Source organism: Lepus europaeus, chromosome 3, assembly GCF_033115175.1.
Source record: "Lepus europaeus isolate LE1 chromosome 3, mLepTim1.pri, whole genome shotgun sequence".
In the NCBI taxonomy this organism is placed as follows: Eukaryota; Metazoa; Chordata; class Mammalia; order Lagomorpha; family Leporidae; genus Lepus; species Lepus europaeus.
In genome coordinates this window covers 120,271,788-120,293,743 of record NC_084829.1, presented here as the reverse complement: position 1 = coordinate 120,293,743, position 21,956 = coordinate 120,271,788, and the positions used below count along the sequence as shown (strand labels likewise).

Below are 21,956 nucleotides of genomic sequence, written 5' to 3'. Positions count from 1 at the left end.
AGTGTTTAGAGAGTGCCTAAAATAGAAACTGCCTAAAAATAGAGACTAGAAAATGATAAAGCTAATATATATAAACTAAGAGGTTAAAACCTAATTTAAAAGAAATCATAAAGGTAATAGAAAATTTCTAAAAATGCATCTAGGGAGTAAACAGCAGATGGAAGACCTCTCTCTCTCTCTCTCTCTGTCTCTCTATGCCTCTGCCTCTCTGTAACTCTGCCTTTCAAATAAATAAATAAATCTTTTAAAAAAATTATGAAGTCAATGGAGATGATTTGAGTGAAAATTGATTTGCATCTGATTTTCACTAATGGTTAGAAGTGGGTTTATGTTAAAAAGTAAAGTAATTCAACAGATAGTGTTAATGATGTGAAATTTTATCTCAAAATTTTTTAGAGGTTAATTACTCTTTTATTATTGAATTATATGGTAAAGTCTACATCTACAAATTTTTTTTTTTTTTAAGATTTATTTATTTGAAAGGCAGATACAGAGAAAGAAGAGGGAGAGTGATATCTTCTGTCCTCTGGTTCACTCCCCAAATGGCTGCAACTGCCAGGGCTAGGCCAGCTCAAAGCCAGGAGATGGGAGATTCTTCCAGGTCTCTCACGTGGGTTCAGGGGCCCAAGGACTTGGATGTTTTTATGCTACTTTCCCAGGTGCGTTAACAGGGAGCTGGATTGGAGGTGGAGGAACCAGTACTTGAACCAACGCCATATGGGACGCCAACACTGCAGGTAGAGGCTTAACTTTCTACATCACAGCACCTGCCTACACCTACAATTTGATCAGGAAGAAATGCTTTGCATTTACATCAAGGACATTTGCTGTAGTGACCTCCAGCACATACACACAAAAGACCAACTACATGTTTTAAAAAAAATTACATGTTTTAGCTGGTCCTACTTTTGCTATTTTATACTGTACTTTTCCTTACATACACGTTAAGTCTGATGTATCTCTCTGCATTTTTTAATATCAAATGGAGCTTTTCACAATTTCTAAGTCTAAACAAAATGCTGAAAACAATATTGAATCAAAGTTTTAAAACAAACAATTGACTGATATTATATTACATTAGAGAAACGGAGTAAAACATGGCCCCTCTGTGGCTCAATGACAAGAAATTTCAGAAATCCTGATTGTATTCAAGTATCACATTAGACATATAAATTCATTTTTTTCTCTTCTTAATTGATATATCAGTGAAGAAAACTTCAGTCTTAAAATGTATACAGTGTTGGGGCTGGCATTGTGGAGTAGCAGGTTGAGCCTCTACCTGCGATGCTGGCATCTCAAATGGGTGTCAGTTTGAGTCCCAGCTGCTCCACTTCTGATCCAGCTCCCTATTGATATGCCTGGGAAAGCAGCAGATTGTCCAAGTGCTTGTGTCCCGTACATAAATGAGAGACCCAGAAGAAGCTCTGGACCCTTGGCTTCGGCCTGGGTTACCCTTGCCCGTTGTGGCTATTTTGGGAGTGAACCAGTAGGTAGGAGGTTTCTGTCTGTCTCTCTCTTTCTGTCTTTTCTCTGTCTCTGTCTCTCTCTGCCTCTCTGTCACTCTACCTTTCAAATAAATAAAAATAAATCTTTAAAAAATGTATATAGTGTACAGTATTTTGTACAGAACTTAAGGTTTTAGCACAAGAGTTAACATTCTTCTATTTATTCAACAATATTTATTGAATACTTACAATGTACATCATTCAAGTTTAGATGCTGGGAACATATCGTGAGTAAGATAGATATCTTTGCCCTCATATAACTGATATTCTAGTAGAATATATAGATAATAAATAGTTATAAAAATGTATCTTGGAGGAGATTGGATTAAGATGGTGGAGTAGCGAGGGAGCTTGCTGCTCTAGTCTAAGAGAAGATAGTTTAAAAAAGTGGAAAGAGTGTAATCTCAGGGAAGAGTTAGGGAGAAAACAGCAGAGGAAATGCTATGTAAATTGGAGGGACACAGTAGACCTATGTGGAGGGCGTGGGCACACACAATTCAGGACCCCAGCAGCCAGGAGCCTCTACATCAGTGTAAGAGAGAGAGGTGAGGCCAGACTGTAGCAGCCTAAGCCACTGGTGAGAAAAGCTACAGGCAGAGCCTAGAGGGAACCCGGCTTTGAGCCCAAGGGATAGTGTACTTGCCAAACTAGAGGAGAAAAAAATGAAAGGGGGGGGGCATGTTCCTTTCTCCCTGATCACCCTACAGTAGCATCCTGTAACAAGCTGATAGAGAGCAGGTGCCATTTTGACATATGTAACAGCTGCACTAGCCTATATCCACACCCAGCAACCAGAAGTTGAGACTCCTGAGTCTGGTGGGAAGAATAGACAGAGGGCTTGTGACTGTGGGAGGATTGTGTGCTGGGACTGTGAAAACACTGAGGCTGTGTGGGAGGAATCAGGGAATGGCTGGGACTTTGGGCAGCCACCGTGGGAGGCTCCACATGCTCAGGGCTACCTGGTTACCTGGTGAAGGACATTGCTAGGGAATCTGAGCTTACACTGAGGACTGCACAGAACTTTTTTGTGGTCCTTCTGCAGAGCAGATGAATAATACATCCACTAGGGCTAGCGCCAGGCAATGATCTCCTTTGAGAAGCTTATCTGAGTCTATGCAAACAAAGATAAGTGGGATTTATCCTTGCTATGCAGGGATGGTTCAGCATTCACAAATCAATCAATGTGATACACCATGTTAACAAACTGAAAAACAAAAACCAAATGATTATCTCAATGGATGCAGAGAAAGCATTTGATAAAATACAACACCTTTTCATGATGAAAACTCTAAGCAAATTGGATATAAAAGGAACATTCCTCAACACAATCAAGGCAATTTATGACAAACTCATGGCCAGCATACTATTGAATGGGGAAAAGTTGGAAGCATTCCCACTGAGATCTGGAAACAGACAAGAATGCCCACTCTGACTATTGCTATTTAATATGGTCTTGGAAGTTTTAGCCAGAGCCATTAGGCAAGTAAAACAAATCAAAAGGATGCAAGTAGGGAAAGAAGAAGTCAAACTATCCCTGTTTGCAGATGACATGATTTCTATATATAGGGGAACCAAAAGACTTCACCAAGAGACTATTGGAACTCATAGAAGAGTTTAGTAAAGTAACAAGATATAAAATGAATACAGAAAAATCTACAGCTTTTGCATACACAGACAATGGAACGACTGAGAAAGAACTTCTAAGATCAATCCATTCACAATAGCTACAAAATAATTCCTTGGAATAAATTTAACAAAGGTTGTCAAAGATCTCTATGCTGAGAATCACAAAACATTAAAGAAAGAACTAGAAGAAGATAGAAAAAATGGAAAAATTTTCCATGTACATGGATTCAAATAATCAACATCACCAAAATGTCCATTCTTCCAAAAGCATTTTGTAGATTCAGTGTGATGCCAATCAAAATACCAAAGATATTCTTTTCAGATCTAGAAAAAATTATGCTGAAATTCACATGGAAACACAGAGGACCTTGAAGAGCTAAAGCAATCTTATACAACAAAAACAAAGCTGGAGGCATCATAATACCAGATTTCAAGACATACTACAGGGCAGTGATAAGCAAAACATCCTGGTACTGGTACAAAAACAGATGAATATACCAATGGAACAGAATAGAAATGCCACAAATCAATTTAAGCATCTACCACCAACTTATTTTTGACCAAGGAGCTAAAACCAATCCCTGGAGCAAGCACAGTCTCTTCAACAAATGGTGTTGGGAAAACTGGATTTCCACATGCGAAGTATTAAGCGGGATGCCTACCTTACATGTTACACAAAAAATACATTCAAAATGGATTAAAGACCTCAAGCTATGACCTGATACCATCAAATTATTAGAGGACATTGGGGAAACCCTGCAAGACATGGACACAGGCTTCTTGGAAAGGACCCAGAGGAACAGCAGTCAAAGCCAAAGTTGACAAATGGGATTACATCAAATTGCAAAGCTTCTGTACTTCAAAAGAAGCATTCAGGAAAGGCATCTGACAGAATGGGAGAAATTATTTGCAAAGTATTCAATTGATAAAAGATTAATAACCAGAATATATAAAGTGATTAAGAAATTCTACAACAACAAAATAAACCACACAATTACAACCTAAGCAAAGGACTTAAACAGACATTTTTCAAAAGAGGAAATCCAAATGGCCAAAAGACACATGGAAAAATGTTCAGGATAACTAGCTGTTATTGAAATACAAATCAAAACCACAATGAGGCTTCAATTCACCCCAGTTAGATTGGCTTTCATACAGAAATCAACAAACAATAAATGCTGGCGAGGATGTAGGGAAAATGGTACCCTTATCTACTTTTTGTGGGAATGTAAACTGGTAAAAAAAGTATGTAAGACAGTGTGGTGGTACCTCAGAAATCTGAATATAGACCTACCATATGACCCAGCCATTCCGGTGCTGGGAAGTTACCCATGGGAAATGAAATTAGCATATGCATGAATTATCTGTACCCCTATGTTTATTGCAGCTCAATTCACAATAGTTAAGACATAGACTCAACCTAAATGCCTGTCAACTGAAGACTGGATAAAGAAATTATGAGATACATATACTATGGAATACTACATAGTGGTTAAAAAAATGAATTCTGGTCAGTTGCAACAAAATGGGTGAATCTGGAAAACATCAAAGGAACAAATGGCATACGTTCTCCCCGATCTGTGAGAACCAACAGAGCACCTGAAAGAAAATGTGTAGAAGTGAAGTTGACACTTTGAAAACAATGACTTGATCAGTCCTTATCTTGACTGATGAGGAACAGGTTTTTTTTTTTTTTTTCTTCTTCTTCGTACTATTTGTTGAACTTCTTACTTAACAGAGTTAGTCATGTGTCTGTAAAGTCTATTGAAAATAGAAATCAGCAAAAAATAAGAGTAGGATTAAGAGAGACAGGAGGAAATTTGTAACTATAAAGTTTTATAGTCATACATTTCTGTGTACTTACTTCTAAGGGTTCAGTTTAAAAACTTGTCAGGGAACCCTAAATCCCATTAAGCTGGGTGGTAAACATCCATCTTAAGTGTTAAAGTAATGTATTAAGTGTTAAAGTGATCATATAGATAGGATTAAATGTTAAAGTGATCATATAAATAGGATCAAGTGTCTGATAATAATAATAGATAGAATTAAAAAGGAGAGAATGTTCCAATATGGGAAGCAGTCCACACAGCAGACTCATAGAATGACATTCGCTTTTAATAGCACTCTGACCTCAGAATCAGCCCTTAAGGCATTCTGGTCTGGCTTAAAAGCCCATGAGAACATTTCAGGCATGGAAAGACAATACACTGTTGCAAAAAAAAGTCCTACATGAAGGATCTCTGTGAGTTAGACCCCAGTGGAAAAAAGTGGCCATCAACGAAGGATGTACTTTTTCTGAAGGGAGGAGAGAACTTCCAGCTTGCTTATGGCCTTGTCTAAATACTGATGGACATTGTAGATTAAAAAGGCTTCTATAGCCTAGGCAGCTCATGTCAAGGGCCTTGTGTGATCATTGATGTCATACATCAGAATGTTAATTGTTAAATTAACAGCAAGAGTCACTGTGCACTTACTTCCCATGCAGGACCTCTGTCCTCAATGAGTTGCATTATGAGAATTAACTGTGAAACTTGTTTTCAAACAATTTGTGTGTGTGTATGTGCAAATTGTTGAAATCTTTACTTAGTATAGAGTTGGTCTTCTGTGTATAAGGTTAACTGAAAATCTTAATGGAGAATGGGACTGGGAATGTGAGAGTGAAGAAGAGGTGTGGTGGGAGTAGGGTGGGATGGCGGGTATTCTGGGTAGAAAACTATCTTCCTAAAGTTGTACTTATGAAATTTTTACTCCTTCAGTAAGTGATTTCTTTGGGAAAAAATATATCTTAATACATCTATCAATTTAAATTGCATTCTGCTATCAATGAAGATATGATATTGATAACAGAAATCATTCAGGAACCACAATTTGTTTTACTAGGATAAAACCACAATTCTTTTATAGGGACAAAAGTATGTGCCCAATGCTTGGATGCAGTTCAACCTTATAAACACTAGAGGGTATTGTAGACTTCTGTAAATACTTAGTGATCTTAAAACAAACAAACAAACAAACAAAAAAACCCACCAACCAACCAAACAAAAACTTAGTGATCCAAGAACTTCTAGGGGGAAAAAAAGTATTTTCCTGTCATCTTTAAATTTCTAGGCTCTTTAACAAAAGTGTAATTGTAAACTTCCTTGTATTTTTTCCTTTCTACATCAAAGACAGAATAGGGCTGAGGTTGCTTTATTTGAGAAATTATCACTTTATAAACATAGAGAAGTTCCTAATGGGTTAGTATATATTACTTTACTTAGCCATTAAAAATATTATCTAGCAACAATATGTTTCATTACTTAAGTTAATAAAATAGAAAGCTATTGTTTTAGAGGAGAAATTGTGACAGTAATTTTAGAATAGAAAACAAGGATGGTATTGTTTTCACTTTAAAATTTGCTTGATCCAAATTCTGTTTGAGTTTCTGCGTCTCTGACTTTGAAGGACTCTTACATGTCATTGAGTGATGCCTACAATGATTGAAAAGTGTGATAGACAGCAGACTTACAGAATGGCAAAAACCCTAAACAGCACTCTGGCCTCAGAATCAGCCCTTAAGGCATTTGGATCAGGCTAAAAAGCACATGAGAGTATTTCAGGCATGGAAAGCCAAGACACTGTGGCAAAAAAAAAATGACCTAAATGAAAGATCTCTGTGAGTGAGATCCCAGTGGAAAGAATGGGCCATCAAGGAAGGTGGTACCTTTCTCTGAAGGGAGGAGAGAACTTCCACTTCCTTGTCTAAATAAGATCAGAGTTTGTGAACTCAAGAGGCTTCCATAGCCTTGGCAACTCATGACAAGAGCCTCAGGTGATTACTGATGTTGTAAATAAGAGTGTCAATTGTTAAATCAACAACGGGAGTCATTGTGCACCTGCTCCCCGTGTAGGACCTCTGCCTTTAATGTGTTGTACTATGAGAATTAACGGTAAAAGTACTACTCAAATAATACTCTATACTTTGTGTGTCTTTGTGGGTGCAGTCTGTTGAAATCTTTACTTAGTAGATACTAAGTTGATCTGAATATAAAGATAATTGAGAATGAATCATGATGAAGAATGGGATGGGAGAGGGAGTGGGAGATAGGATGGTTGCAGGTGGGAGGGAGGTTATGGAGGGAAAAGCTTCTGTAATTCAAAAGTTGTACTTCGGAAATTTATATTTATTAGATAAAAGTTGAAAAGAAAAGTGTGATAGATACCTACCAATTGCTACAACTATAAAAATAGACTTCCTGAAGTGTTTAGTATCTTGTGTCTCATAGGAATTTCTTGAGCTTATTAGGAAACATGTTTAGTTGCTTGAGCTAGAAATAATTTCTTATTTGTTCTAAGTGTATTATCCTAAATGATGTAAGCAGTTGCATTAATTTTTTGTTCCCTCTAGATTAGAAAATTTGAGGAAACTTTGTTTTTATTTAATGGAAAGTTGGATTTTACTCTTAGGGTTAATCTCAGTATGTTAAAGCTGATGTAATTAAATTATAATGTAGTTATAATTTTTAAGTACTTAGTAGTGACAGGGACTATTCTAACTACATCTATTGTGTCATTTATCTTATGGTAGATTCTATATTGTTTTATCAGATGTAAAATCTTGGAGTGGATATTGTGGTATATAGGTTAAGCCACTGCTTGTGATGCCTGCATCCTGTATTGGAGTGCCAATATGAGTCCTAGCTGCTCTACACTTCCAATCCAGCATCCTGCTAATGTGCTTGGCAAGCAGTAGATGATGACCTTAGTCTTTGGGTTCCTGGCATCCAGGAGGGAGACTTGGATGGATTTCTGGCTTCTGGTTTCAGTCGTGCCTAGTCCAGGCAAACTGATGGAAGTGATGCCTCTTTGTCTCTTTCTCTTTCTTTCTCCCTCTGCTCTTCGACTAAGTTAACAAATATTTATAGTAAAGAAAAAAAAAAGAAAGAGTGTAAAAGCTTAAAAAAAATGTTCCATAGTATTTTTCCTGGGAATAGGTAAAACTACAGAAAGAATCCTAACTATCAATCCCTGAAACTGTCCATATAAGAAAATAAAAAAAGCAGATGTTGGATTTAGAAGTGTGATTTTTTTAAAAAAAAATAACATTGTGTCCTGCGCCGTGGCTCACTTGGCTAATCCTCTGCCTGTGGCACAGGAACCCCGGGTTCTAGTCCCAGCTGGGGCACCGGGTATTAGTCCCGGTTGCTCCTCTTCCGGTCCAGCTCTTTGCTGTGGCCCGGGAGGGCAGCAGAGGATGGCCCAAGTGCTTGGATCCCTGCACCCACGTGGGAGACTGGGAGGAAGTACCTGGCTCCTGGCTTCGGATCGGCGTGGTGGAGGAGTGGACCAATGGAAGGTATACCTTCCTCTCCGTCTCTCTCTCACTGTCTATAACTCTCTCTCTCTGTCTCTCTCTCACTGTCTAACTCTACCTGGCAAAAAATAAAAAAAAAAAAAATGAACATTTCCCACTCTCCTCTTTTTGTTTATTTACACCTTTACATTATTCTCTGTCATGCCTCGTCTTCCTTCATGTCTTCCAAAGTCAGTATGTACTCTTAATAGATTTTTCAGTGATATATTTCTATGATTAGATTTGCTGTTAGTTGCTGTCATTTTTATTTTTTGCTGACCAAAGCAAGAATATCCTCCTTTTGTTTAATTTTTTGAATTTTTTATTAATTTGAGAGGCAGACAGAGACAGAGACACAGAGAGATACAAAGAGATTGATAAATAGAGCTCCCATCCGCTTGTTCCCATCCAAAATGCCTACAACAGCAATGGCTGGGGTTGAGCCAGGCCAAAACTGGGAGCCAGAAACTCAATCTAGGACTCTCACATAGGTGGCAGGAACTCAGTCACTTCAGTCATCACTTCTGTTTCCCAGGGTCTGCATTAGCAGGAAACTGGAATCGAATGCTTGGTTGTGATCCTGAGCACTCTGGTATGGGGACATGGGGCCTTAACTGGTCTTAACTGCTAGGCTAGCCACTCACTCCAATATGTCCTTTTTAAGTACATTAATTGTATTTCTACTCAGGTTTCTGATTGATTTATTTTGTGTTTATTTTCTGAGTTTTTATTAGATGAAAAATGTTTCATCTCTATTTTGCTCTTGTAAGAATTTTAAATGTGTATTTTTGTCTCATTTCCCTAGGACCGGATTTTAAAATTCTATGCACAGACATTTACGCTTTCACCATTACATATGACTAAGGAGATTTATACAAGCTTAGGTATGTTTATTGAATCATTTTAGTGTTTTTAACATATCATTAAGAAAACTGTATAGGAAGTAATTTTTGGAAGGAATGTAAATGAATATATAATAATTTCATATTTTTGTTTTTTTTCAGCTAAATATTTGGAGGTATACTTTATTTCTAGAGAAAATCATATTCCTACTCTTTCAGCTGGTATAGATATAACTAATACTAATATGATCCGCTTACTTAAAAAGGTATGCATTTGTTACAGTTTGCTTTTATTTTTATTTAAGTGGTTCTATATTTAAGAATCCTAATTTTTTGAGAAATGTTTTGTACTTCCTTGTAGGTTCGTCTTCTAAATGAGTATCAGAGAGAGGCTCCTTCTTTCTGGATTCGTCACCCAGAGAAGTAAGTCCCCTGACTAATGCCAATATAAATCATGGCATTACTGCTTCATATGCATTTTAAAGATGGAATAATGACAGTTTTAATTGATTTTCATGTTTAAGAAGTGATTAATAAGGGTTTTTTTTATAGCTCAACAAGTTTTGTATTTAGCTATGTGAATGGTTTGTGCCATTTATAGAAACAACATAAAAAAAGCAGTAACCTGAGGTTCTTTTATCTTAAACTCCCTCTCTCCCTCTCTCCCTCCCTCCTTCATCCTTCATTCTACCTTTTTCCTTTGTTTTTCACTTTTTGAGATAACATATTTTAAATTTACATTACAGTAAAAAGGCTTAATACTTCACCAAGTAAGAAATTTAACAAGTAAACAGCAAAAAGACCCAAGTTTAGTAGGAATGTGGATAATGAAACTAAATAATAATTGAATGTATAAATTACCATTTCAACCATATGCAATTTGTTGGTCAATTAGTCATTCAGTTTCTTTTGATAAAATACAACCAATGACAATATGACATCTAAATGTTTCCTGTGTGGCTATGTTAATAATTAACTTCATTTAGACTTTAAACCATTTTCTTTCAACAGTTTATGCAAAGGAATAATTTTATGCATATTGCAATGCAAATATTTATATACTGCATTTCTTGTACTCTATTACAACAGATCAGGGAAAATATATGATTTTTGTCTTTTTGGGAATTGCTTATTTCACTAAGAATAGTGGTTTCTAGTTGCATCCATTTTGTTGAAAAAGAAAGGATCTCATTCTTTTTTATGGCTGAGTAGTATTCCATAGTGTATATGTACCACATTTTCTTAATCTAGTCATTGGTTGATAAGCATCTGGGTTGATTCCATAGCTTAGCTACTGTGAATTGAGCTGCAATAAACATGGGGATACATATAACTGTTTCATATGCTGATTACATTTGAGTAAATTTCCAGAAGTGGGATGGCTGGATAATATGGTAGACCTATTTTCAGCTTTCTAAGGTATCTCCAGACTGTCTTCTACAATGGCTGTACTAGATACATTCCCACCAATAGTGGATTAGTGTACCTTTTCCCTCACATCCTTGGCAGCATTTATTATTTGTTGATTTCTGTATGAGAGCATTGTAACTGGAGTGAGGTAAAACCTCATTGTGGATTTGATTTGCATTTCCCTCATGGCTAGTGATCCTGAGCATTTTTTTTTATGTGCCTATTGGCCGTTTGAATTTCTTCTTTTGAAAAATGCTTGTTGAAGTCCTTTGCCCATTTCTGAACTGGATTGTTGGTTTTGTTGTTGTTGAGTTTCTTGAGCTCTTCATAGATTCTGGATATTAACACTTTATAATATGCATAGTTTGCAAATATTTTCTCCCACTCTGTTGTTGCCTATTGACTTTGGTAAGTGTTTCCTTTGCAGTGCAGAAAAGTCTCAGCTTGATGTAAACCCATTTGTTAATTTTGGCCTTTATTTTTTGTGGTTCTTGGGTCTTTCCCATGAAGACTTTGCCTATACCAATATCTTGCAGTTTTCACAATGTTATCCTCTAGTAATTTGATGGTATCAGGTTGTAGATTTAAATCCTTGATCCATTTTGAGTTGACTGAGTTTATTCTTTGAGCTATGCCTCTGTGGCGTGGTGGAGTTTTTGCTCCTTCAGTTAATACCTAGAGGTGTGTGCTAGGTGGGGCCAGGGAACTCTGTTCAGTGCTTAAATGTGGGGTGAGAATCTAGGTTGACATACAAGTTGGGCATGGTAAATATCTATTGTCAACAGTGGGGAGGGTATGATTACATCTGTTCGTGTAATCACAACCTCACCTAAACTCTTCCAAGGTGATCCATGCCCAGGGTTAGTCCACAGTGGGTACAAACTTCACCCAGGCTGGTGCATGAGCTGCATAAATGATCTGTGCATTCTTCAGTGTGAGACTAGAAACCCTCAGCAATGACCCACCCCGAGCAGTCAGGGAGCTCTGATCTTCTTTCTTTTTTTTTTTGACAGGCAGAGTGGACAGTGAGAGAGAGAGACAGAGAGAAAGGTCTTCCTTTTGCCGTTGGTTCACCCTCCAATGGCCGCCGCGGTTGGCGCGCTGCGGCCAGCGCACCGCGCTGTTCCGATGGCAGGAGCCAGGTGCTTCTCCTGGTCTCCCATGGGGTGCAGGACCCAAGGACTTGGGCCATCCTCCACTGCACTCCCTAGCCACAGCAGAGAGCTGGCCTGGAAGAGGGGCAACCGGGACAGGATCGGTGCCCCAACCGGGACTAGAACCCGGTGTGCCGGCGCTGCAAGGTGGAGGATTAGCCTGTTGAGCCACGGCGCCGGCCTCTCTGATCTTCTGATACCAGAAACAGTGATTGCCCAGAGATACAACTACACCCCTGCTCTATCTTTCAGTCATGAGATTCCCATAGTCAAAGTGTGCAAGGCACCCATGGTCATGGGGAGCAGAGGTTCCCTTTTCCTCCCCACCAGCCTGCACAGCCATGGAGAGAGCAGAGTTGCTTTCAGAGCTAACTGCCTGTAGGTGCTCCACCTTGATAGTTTGCGCCCTGGGGCCTGTAATAAGTTGAGAGGATGGAGGCACCTACAATCCCTTTTTTTTTTTTAAAGATTTATTTATTTATTTGAAAGTCAGAGTTACAAAGAGGCAAAGGTAGAAAGAGAGAGAGGTCTTCCATCTGCTGGTTCACTCTCTAAATGGCTGCAACGGCTGGAGCTGCATTGATCAAAAGCAAGAAGCCAGGAGTTTTTACCATGTCTCCCACACGGATGCAGGGGCCCACGGACTTGGGCCATTTTCTACTGCTTTCTCAGGCCACAGCAGAGAGCTGGATTAGAAGTGGAGCAGCCGAGACTCAAACTGGCGCACATATGGGATGTCAGCACTGCAGCCAGTGGCTTTATGTGCTATCCAAAGTGCTGGCCTCGGCACCTCACATTTCTTTTCTTTTTTTTTTTTTTGACAGGCAGAGTGGACAGTGAGAGAGAGAGAGAGACAGAGAGAAAGGTCTTCCTTTGCCGTTGGTTCACCCTCAAATGGCCTCCGTGGCCGGCGCGCTGTGGCCGGCGCACCACGCTGATCCGATGGCAGGAGCCAGGTGCTTCTCCTGGTCTCCCATGGGGTGCAGGGCCCAAGCACTTGGGCCATCCTCCACTGCACTCCCTGGCCACAGCAGAGAGCTGGCCTGGAAGGGGGGCAACTGGGACAGAATCTGGCGCCCCGACCGGGACTAGAACCCGGTGTGCCAGCGCCGCAAGGCGGAGGATTAGCCTATTGAGCCACGGTGCCGGCCCACCTCACATTTCTAACTGAGTGCCCAGTCTCTTGTCAACCTTCTCAGCCAGACTCAAAGGCAGTGGGGAACACAGATTTCCCCCCCCCTGCCAAAATCCTCTGGTTGTGTACACTAGAGCTGCTGTAGCTTCTACTTGTGTCAAAATGGTGCCTCTCCCCTCTGTTTGCTGGGTGCTCTTATCATGAATGACGAGAAAGAAATGTGCTTTTCCTTGGCTGTAGTAGTGGGTACCCTGCCCCTCACCCCCTGCTAGAGATCTAAGTCGTGTTCAAAGACCGTCTGGACCGCAAGGATCTCCCTCAGGCAGTTTCACCAGTGGCACCGGCTGCTGCAATCTGCCTTTACCTCACTCTCAGAACCTAATGTCTCCTCTAGCCTCCAGCTGCGGAATTCATGAATGGTGTCCCTTCTCGCTGCTGTGTGTCCGTGCTTTTCATGCTGCTCCACTGCATTCCTCTTTTTTCCGTAGATTTCCCTCTGCAAACTTCTCTGCAGCTCTCCCTGGGAATACACTTCCCCCGATTTTTTTCTGCTATATTTTCCTGTTCAGAATCCGCACATGTTTTCCCTAATCAGCCATCTTGGAATCTTCTGCAAAAGTGATTTTTTTTAAAGAACAGAGCATCAGTTTTTAAGGAGAAAAATTGGGTGTGAATCCAATCCCTATATTCACTGAAATATAAAGAAAAATTTTTCCTATAGATTTGTTATTACTTTATCAGAACATAAATACAAAGAATATCACCAGCCCTAGTATATCTATAATAACTTTTTTTTCCTGAAAACCCCTTCTTTCTCAAACATTAAGGTATATGGAAGAAATTGTGGAGAGTACTTTGTCTTTGTTGTCAGTTAAACATGATCAAAGCCATCTCATGTCACAGAAGGTTTTGGATCCAATCTACTTTTTTGCATTGGTCGATACCAAGGCTGTGTGGTTCCAAAAGTGGATGGTAAGGAAATGTTTTTATACTCTGTAGTGCATTGCTACATCATTCTAAAGTATAGCTGGTGTTTGAGTATTTACTTTGTGAGTTCTTATTGCTTTTATATGGATTGACTCATTTTATTTTTATAAAATTCTATGAGGTAGGTGAAATTAATACTTCATTTTTGAATTGTAATGTTTGAGATTGTTTATCTAGTAAGTGATACATCTGAAATAGGCTCTTAAATGATAATTTGAATCTCTAGTTGAACTGTTCAAAATCTGATATTCTTTAAAACTTTTCAAATTTTTAAATAGGCGTGGAAGGGGAGAGCGAGCGGGAAAGGGGAGGGTTTCGGGTGGGAGGGAAGTTATGGGGGGGAAGCCATTGTAATCCATAAGCTGTACTTTGGAAATTTATATTCATTAAATAAAAGATTAAAAAAAATAGGCTTGGTTAGAAATAAAGTTTCAATGCTCATTTTTTTTTTTTTTTAAGAGTTCTTTATTTGAAAGGCGCATGTGTGCCCGTGAGAGAGAGCGAGCTTCCATATGCTGATTCACTCTTCAAATGGTCACAACAATTAGGACTGGGCCAGGCCAATGGCAGAAGCCTGGAACTCCATTGAGGTCATCCACGTGGATGTCAGGAATCAAGCTCTTGGGCCCTCTGCCCCTGTTTTTCCAGGAGCATTAGCAGGGAGCTGGATGGGAAGTGGAGCAGCCTGGAATCCCACGAATGCCCATGTGGGAGGCCAGTGTCACAGGCTGTGTCTTAGCCTGCTATGCCACAGTGCCTGCCTCAGTACATTTCTTATTCTTAATTTATCTGTTTACGTCTTTTTTTTTTTAAATGAAATGTTGTACTAATTGTTTAAAATTAACTTTATTTCACTTAACATCTGTATTGTTAGAACTTGATTCCTAAGAGAATATGGATGATCACAGTAACCAATAGAAATTTATTAAAAAATCAGATAAACAACTTTACTGTTAATATTAACTACTGTTAATGAAAATTCATCACATCCTTCTATACCATTTATGTCTGTAAGGACCAGACATTAAATATTCATGCATTTGTCCTTGTGGACTTTCTGGTCTCTGTTGAAGTTATTTAACCCAACTGTTGTATCCCCAGAGCATCCATATGTGATAATTAAATGAATGGACTTCACTATGTCCTAAAACCTTATTTACCAAATCAGGCAGTAGATTAAATTTTGTGTGAGGAATTTAGTTTGCTAACTATGATTTCAAGGGATAAGCTATGAGAGTTCCTTTTTAGAATATGATCAGAAAATAATTTAGTTATACATTAAAATATTTCTCTTATTAAAGTAGTAAAAAGAACTCATGGATTTTGAACATATTTTAAGTCTCAAGGTTAAAACATACAAGATTCTGATTAACCTTCAGTTAATAAAAATACTAATAAATTGAAAAAGCTCTTTTTCCCAGAGTTCTGATTTTTTTGTTTACTGGGGTTTAGTTTGTTTACTATTTTGGTTGTCCTTAGATAAAATACAAAAGCTATATTTTAACACTAACGACACCTAACACTAAACATTTCACTGAACAATATTTACAGTTTTCCCTGCTTTTGCACCATGTTGTGCATGTTTTAATTCCATGTATATTTTGCTCTAAGTAGATAATTAAAGCTTTTTTGGCTGTTTCAATAATTTTTAAATATAATTGGCAGAAAATGATTAGGATACTGCCCCTTTGGGTCCTTTCAACCTTGGCAAATTTTTGTTCCGGTAGACAATACAATATTCTTTTTTTTTTTTTTCCCCTTTTGTAACCTTTTATTTTATTTTTATTTTTTTATTTTTTAACTTTTATTTAATGAATATAAATTTCCAGTGTACAGCTTATGGATTACAATGGCTTCCCCCTCCCATAACTTCCCTCCTACCCGCAACCCTCCCCTCTCCCGCTCCCTCTCCCCTTCCATTTGCATCAAGATTCATTTTCAATTCTCTTTATATACAGAAGATCAATTTAGTATAAAGATTTCAACAGTTTGCACCCACATAGAAACACAAAGTGAAACATACTGTTTGAGTACCAGTTATAGCATCAAATCACAATGTACAGCACATTAAGGACAGAGATCCCACATGAGGAGCAAGTGCACAGTGGCTCCTGTTGTTGACCCAACAAATTGACACTCTAGTTTATGGCGCCAGTAACCATCCTAGGCTGTCGTCATGAGTTGCCAAGGCTATGGAAACCTTCCAAGTTTGCCGACTCTGATCATATTTAACAAGATCATAAAAGACAGAGTGAGGATAGTAACCAATGATCCTAAGAGTGGCATTTACCAGGTCTGAACAATTGTACAGCATTAAGTGGGGAAGAGGACCATCAGTACACACAGGTTGGGAGTAGAGCCATTGGTGGTAGAGTAGAGGTTATGATTACAAAGGAATGAGGCCCAAGTGCACTAGACAGGGCCTAGAACAAAGGACAGAGTCATTATTAGAGGAGCTAAGAAAGGTGCTGTCTAAGCTACAATTAAGTTTTCTGATTGAGAGGCAAATAGAACCTGACAGAAGGGGCTTGATAATAATCTGTTGGGCTTTAGGCCTTGTAAGTTAAGAGGCCCAGACCTATCTATCTCTTCACATGGGGTATATCCTAAGGGAGGTGTGAACCTCCTAGGGGAAGGCACTCTGTTGACTTTCATTACTTGGCTGGCCTGGGAGGAGAGCTGGCCAGGTAAAGGCAGGGGGCATCTCTAACAAGAAATTTACAGTTCTGCCTGGAATGTTGCTGACGCTACTTGACCATCCCCTCAGCTGCAGTGGTCACTTTGGAAGTTGGGCTGAGTGAAGGGCTTTACAATATTCTTATCAGACAGAGATTATCCCCTTTCCATCTGTATCTTTCTTTGGGTTCTGTCTTAATACAAGTTGTTGGCTATAATTTGGAGTGGTCATTTTAAAATTGTTTAGCATGAAAATTGGGCACAATCGATTGATAGAATGGTTTTTCACTGGCCTGTCACTAAATGATCCATGTTTTTTGATATCATTTGTGCCCTTGTTATTGCTATGCTTCCAATACAGTGTACATAGAAAAACCTGTTTCTTATTGATTATTATAATTTAAACCTAAGCTATTGTGTGACATTTATTAGAAATAATATAGGGAAAATATATTTTGAATGGCCTAGTTTGAATATTAAATACCATCTCTCCTGAATTTTAGCATGCATATTATAGCAGATCTGCAGTATTAAGACTTCTTGAAAAGAAATATAAGTCTCTGGTAAGTTTGTGTGCCTATCTTTTTATGTTAAAAATAATGTCACAAAAAGGTTTATGATGTAAAAACTTGAATATACAAAGTTGAATGATGATAATTAATATTGGATAATGAGGCCATTCCATTTTTTTTTTTTTTTAACTTTTATTTAATGAATATAAATTTCCAGTGTACAGCTTATGGATTACAATGGCTTCCCCCCCCAATAACTTCCCTCCCACCCGCAACCCTCCCCCCTCCCGCTCCCTCTCCCCTTCCATTTGCATCAAGATTCATTTTCAATTCTCTTTATATACAGAAGATCAATTTAGTATAAAGATTTCAACAGTTTGCACCCACATAGAAACACAAAGTGAAACATACTGTTTGAGTACTAGTTATAGCATTAAATCACAATGTACAGCACATTAAGGACAGAGATCCCACATGAGGAGCAAGTGCACAGTGGCTCCTGTTGTTGACCCAACAAATTGACACTCTAGTTTATGGCGCCAGTAACCATCCTAGGCTGTCGTCATGAGTTGCCAAGGCTATGGAAGCCTTCCAAGTTTGCCGACTCTGATCATATTTAGACAAGGTCATAAAAGACAGAGTGAGGATAGTAACCAATGATCCTAAGAGTGGCATTTACCAGGTTTGAACAATTATACAGCATTAAGTGGGGAAGAGGACCATCAGTACACACAGGTTGGGAGTAGAGCCATTGGTGGTAGAGTAGAGGTTATGATTACAAAAGAATGAGGCCCAAGTGCACTAGACAGGGCCTAGAACAAAGGACAGAGTCATTATTAGAGGAGCTAAGAAAGGTGCTGTCTAAGCTACAATTAAGTTTTCTGATTGAGAGGCAAATAGAACCTGATAGAAGGGGCTTGATAATAATCTGGTGGGCTTTAGGCCTTGTAAATTCAGAGGCCCAGACCTATCTATCTCTTCACATGGGGTATATCCTAAGGGAGGTGTGAACCTCCTAGGGGAAGGCACTCTGTTGACTTTCATTACTTGGCTGGCCTGGGAGGAGAGCTGGCCAGGTCAAGGCAGGGGGCATCTCTAACAAGAAATTTACAGTTCTGCCTGTAATGTTGCTGACCCTACTTGACCATCCCCTCAGCTGCAGTGGTCACTTTGGAAGTTGGGCTGAGTGAAGGGCTTTTCAGCTTAGAGCCAATAAGATCTGTGGCTCTGACCTGGGCATCCTTCGACTCCAGGGCAGGTCCATTTCCAGTGATCCAACTCTTGGCAGAGCTGCCAGGGCTCTTCATAAGCTGACTTCTGCTGAAGCCCAGGCTTACCACATTGAAAGCCACTGCAGTGGACTGGCCTGTTGGGTCTCCTTGAGGGCAGATCACTGTACAGATCAGCCATTAATAGGCCTGCCACCCATTGCTTCTGATGCCTAGCTTTCTTTTCCTCCTGGTTTGTGTTCAAGCAGACCAGAGGATGCAAGTCAAGGGAGTGCCCGTTTCCCATCTCTAATCTTCGGTGGCCTGAACTACAAGTCTATAGTCACAGGCATGTTCTGTAGTAGTTTTTCTAAGGTAGACAATGCCCATGAGGAAAATTATATTCTCACTTTAAAACTTTCTTTCCCTTTGGTCTGAAAGGGAGGTTTTTTCTACTTACTGTATACTTCGCTGATGGCGAAGTGAATCTAGCTATGAGATTATTATTTGAGTTCTTATTTTGGCTATGCTATTGCAGAAAAATGTAAGCCATCTCTTTTATAAGGTCTAAAGATTAAATTGTGCATCCTACAGATTCCTTCATAATAGAATTAGTTTCCTACCTTGAAGAGAATAGAGAAATGAAAGAACAAGTTGGGCTTCGAATAGAGAAATGAGGGAGCAAGTCCTAGATCGCTTGCTGACAATAGCAATATCACATGAATACTTAGCAAACCGTTTCAACCATTAGATAACAACTTAAGAAAACATTTACCAGAAGGTCCAATGCCTTCTATAAATTTTAAGAATCATGTATTTGAAAACACCTCTTAAATATCTAACATGGTGTAGTTTGTTTAGCCAGTAAACTTAAGCACAACCATCTAAAATGTTTTTAGTTTCTTTCTACCAACAAGTCTAAAACATATGATACACAGATTCAGGTCCCACAAATTAAAATGTATCTTTGATTGATTTTAGCAGCTTAAATTTATGGACAATCTTATCTATAAGCCATTTAAAATAAAACTCTTAATAAAATTTCCCCATGTGGACATACAATATGTACACACATATAATATAGCATAATAGACCAATACATCAATTTTAATAATAGCTTTTAAAATCTTTAACTCTTTTTGTAGATTGCCAATTGATTTGAATTGCTTTTTCTTTTTAGTAACCTCAGTTAACCATACTTTCTCTCAGTTGGTACTGTTAATACATTATTGGCTTCATCTGTTTACAGAGCCATCCCAAAGTACTGAATACAATAAAAGTGGCTGGAAAAAGTCCATAGGAACCTATAGGAGGACAGCTAAACACAGAACCAACAACGCTTTAGTTTTATGAGCAGCAGATATTCAAATTTTTGAAAAAAGCACATATTTAAATAACCCATTGCTCTTAATAAAAATTCAGCTGTTTTTGAACAATTAGAATTTAACAGACATCAAGAGAACATAATAGATTACTTTAACACATTGCTTTAACAGAGCATCAGAGTTTAATTCTATGTCAAAGAGAAATTGAGCTTCCTGTGATCTTTTGCTATGAGGTTTCCTTCCTTTACCTTCTTTCATATTGGTGACCGTGTTTCTGTGTTTCTGTGTGTAACACATCTTTAAGCATCTTTTGCAGGGCAGGATGAGTGGCAACAAATTCTTTCAGTTTCTGTTTGCTGTGAAAAGTCTTAATTTCACCTTCATTCACAAATGAGAGCTTTGCAGGATATAGTATTCTGGGCTGGCAGTTTTTCTCTCTTAGTACCTGGGCTATGTCTCGCCATTCCCTTCTAGCTTGTAGGGTTTCTGATGAGAAGTCTGCTGTGAGTCTAATTGGAGATCCTCTAAGAGTGATCCGACGTTTCTCTCTTGCACCTTTTAGGATCTTTTCTTTATGTTTCACTGTGGTGAGTTTGATTACAACATGTCGTGGTGAGGATCTCTTTTGGTCATGTTTATTAGGGGTTCTATAAGCTTCCTGTACTAAGATGCCTCTGTCCTTCTCCAAACCTGGGAAATTTTCTGCTAGTATCTCACTGAAAATGCCTTCTAATCCTTTCTCCCTCTCCATGCCTTCAGGAACTCCTAGAACCCGAATGTTGGGTTTTTTAATAGTATCCTGTAAATTCCTGACAATATTTTTTAGATTTCTAATTTCTTCTTCTTTTCTTTGGTTTGCCTGTTTCCTTTCCTGTTCTCTGTCTTCTAAGTCTGATATTCTCTCTTCTGCTTCGCCCATTCTGTTTTTAAGGCTCTCTAATGTGTTTGTCATTTGATCTATTGAACTGTTCATTTCATTATGATTTCTAGTCACTATCAGAGTTTCTTGTTCCACTAGTTGTTTCATTTCATTTTGATTCCTCCTTAATATTTCACTTTCACGAGAGAGATTTTCTATCTTGTCCATGAAGGATTTCTGTAGTTCAAGAATTTGTTTTTGAGAACTTCTTAATGTTCTTATCAATTTTTTGAGATCTGCTTCTTGCATTTCTTCGATCTTATCATCTTCATAATCTTGAATTGGGGTGTCTTTTTCATTTGGGGGCGTCATAGTTTCTTCCTTGTTCTTGTTAGCTTGGTTTTTGCGTTTGTTGTTTGGCATGTTGGAGATATTTGGTTTCTTCACTGTGGTGTTTTTTCTTGTTACACTATGGCTCTATATTAAGTGGACTGTCTGCTTTCAGTGGAGCCTTAGAGGCTTGAGATGAGTGTGGACTGAGAGCTGTGTTTGGTTCCTCAGGGTTGAGGGTGTGTCAAGGATGACACTCCCAGGTTAGGTGTGGTAAATCTCTCTTTCTTTTTTTGATTTAAAAGGGAAGTAATTCCGCACAGCTGAACGTAATTGGAGGTAGTTAGCAGGCAAATGATATACCCACAGGAGCCAGAGATCGGAAGCTCTTTCCCAAGGACCACACAGGGAATCTCTGCTGCCCTCAGTGTGGGCTCCAATTCTCCTGCAGTCTCCCACTGGGTTGCCAAGTTAGATGCTAATCTCCTGTTATTTCACCCCTCCCCACAGAGTCAGGTTTTTCTGCTAGGCTCAGGGCTGGTGCAGACCTGAGGTCGCCCTGCTTATGACGTATGTCCAAAATGGCGCCTGCTCTGTCTTGCTCGCCTGTGAGAGGTGAGCGGAGAGAGAGAAACTTGTGTCCGTATCAGTCACTTTTTTTATTTTTTTTTTCTCTCTCTTCTAGTTAGCCTGGTGAACTTTTCCCCACGGAGTTTCAAGCCTCGTTCCCTCTAGCCTCCTCTTTCCGCTTGCCTGCTGGTATCTCGGGCTATGGAGGTTCGGCTCACCTCGCGTTCCAGCGCTGGTGCGTTGAGTCTGCCGCTGGTGTCCCGAACTTGGGCTCCCACGCTCTCCACGCAGGTCCACTGTGAATCACTAGTTCCGGAAGAGTTTCCTCTGCTGTTTCATCCCCTACTCTTCCTTGACACTGCAGTATCTCCACTTATATTAAACTTTCTCTCCCCTCGGACTAAGTGTGCTTCCTGCCTATTCCGCCATCTTGCCGCCTCCTAACCATTCCATTTTTATATATCCTTAAACTACCAACAAAAGGA

General features: G+C 39.1%; 1 protein-coding gene across 10 annotated transcripts in view; it reads left to right on the top strand.

Annotated features, from left to right (window-relative positions):
- Positions 1-21,956, top strand: part of TBC1D32 (TBC1 domain family member 32) — a 304,455-nt gene that overhangs the window by 37,048 nt on the left and 245,451 nt on the right. For 8 of the 10 annotated variants that reach the window (XM_062186699.1, XM_062186693.1, XM_062186698.1 and 5 more), the window contains 5 exons: positions 9,269-9,347; positions 9,468-9,571; positions 9,667-9,728; positions 13,832-13,976; positions 17,171-17,230. In XM_062186699.1, coding sequence (XP_062042683.1) covers positions 9,269-9,347; positions 9,468-9,571; positions 9,667-9,728; positions 13,832-13,976; positions 17,171-17,230 — 450 coding nt within the window. Of the gene's footprint in view, positions 1-661; positions 738-9,268; positions 9,348-9,467; positions 9,572-9,666; positions 9,729-13,831; positions 13,977-17,170; positions 17,231-21,956 lie in introns of those variants that run through there. The other 2 variants (XM_062186701.1, XM_062186694.1) reach the window with 2 other exon arrangements.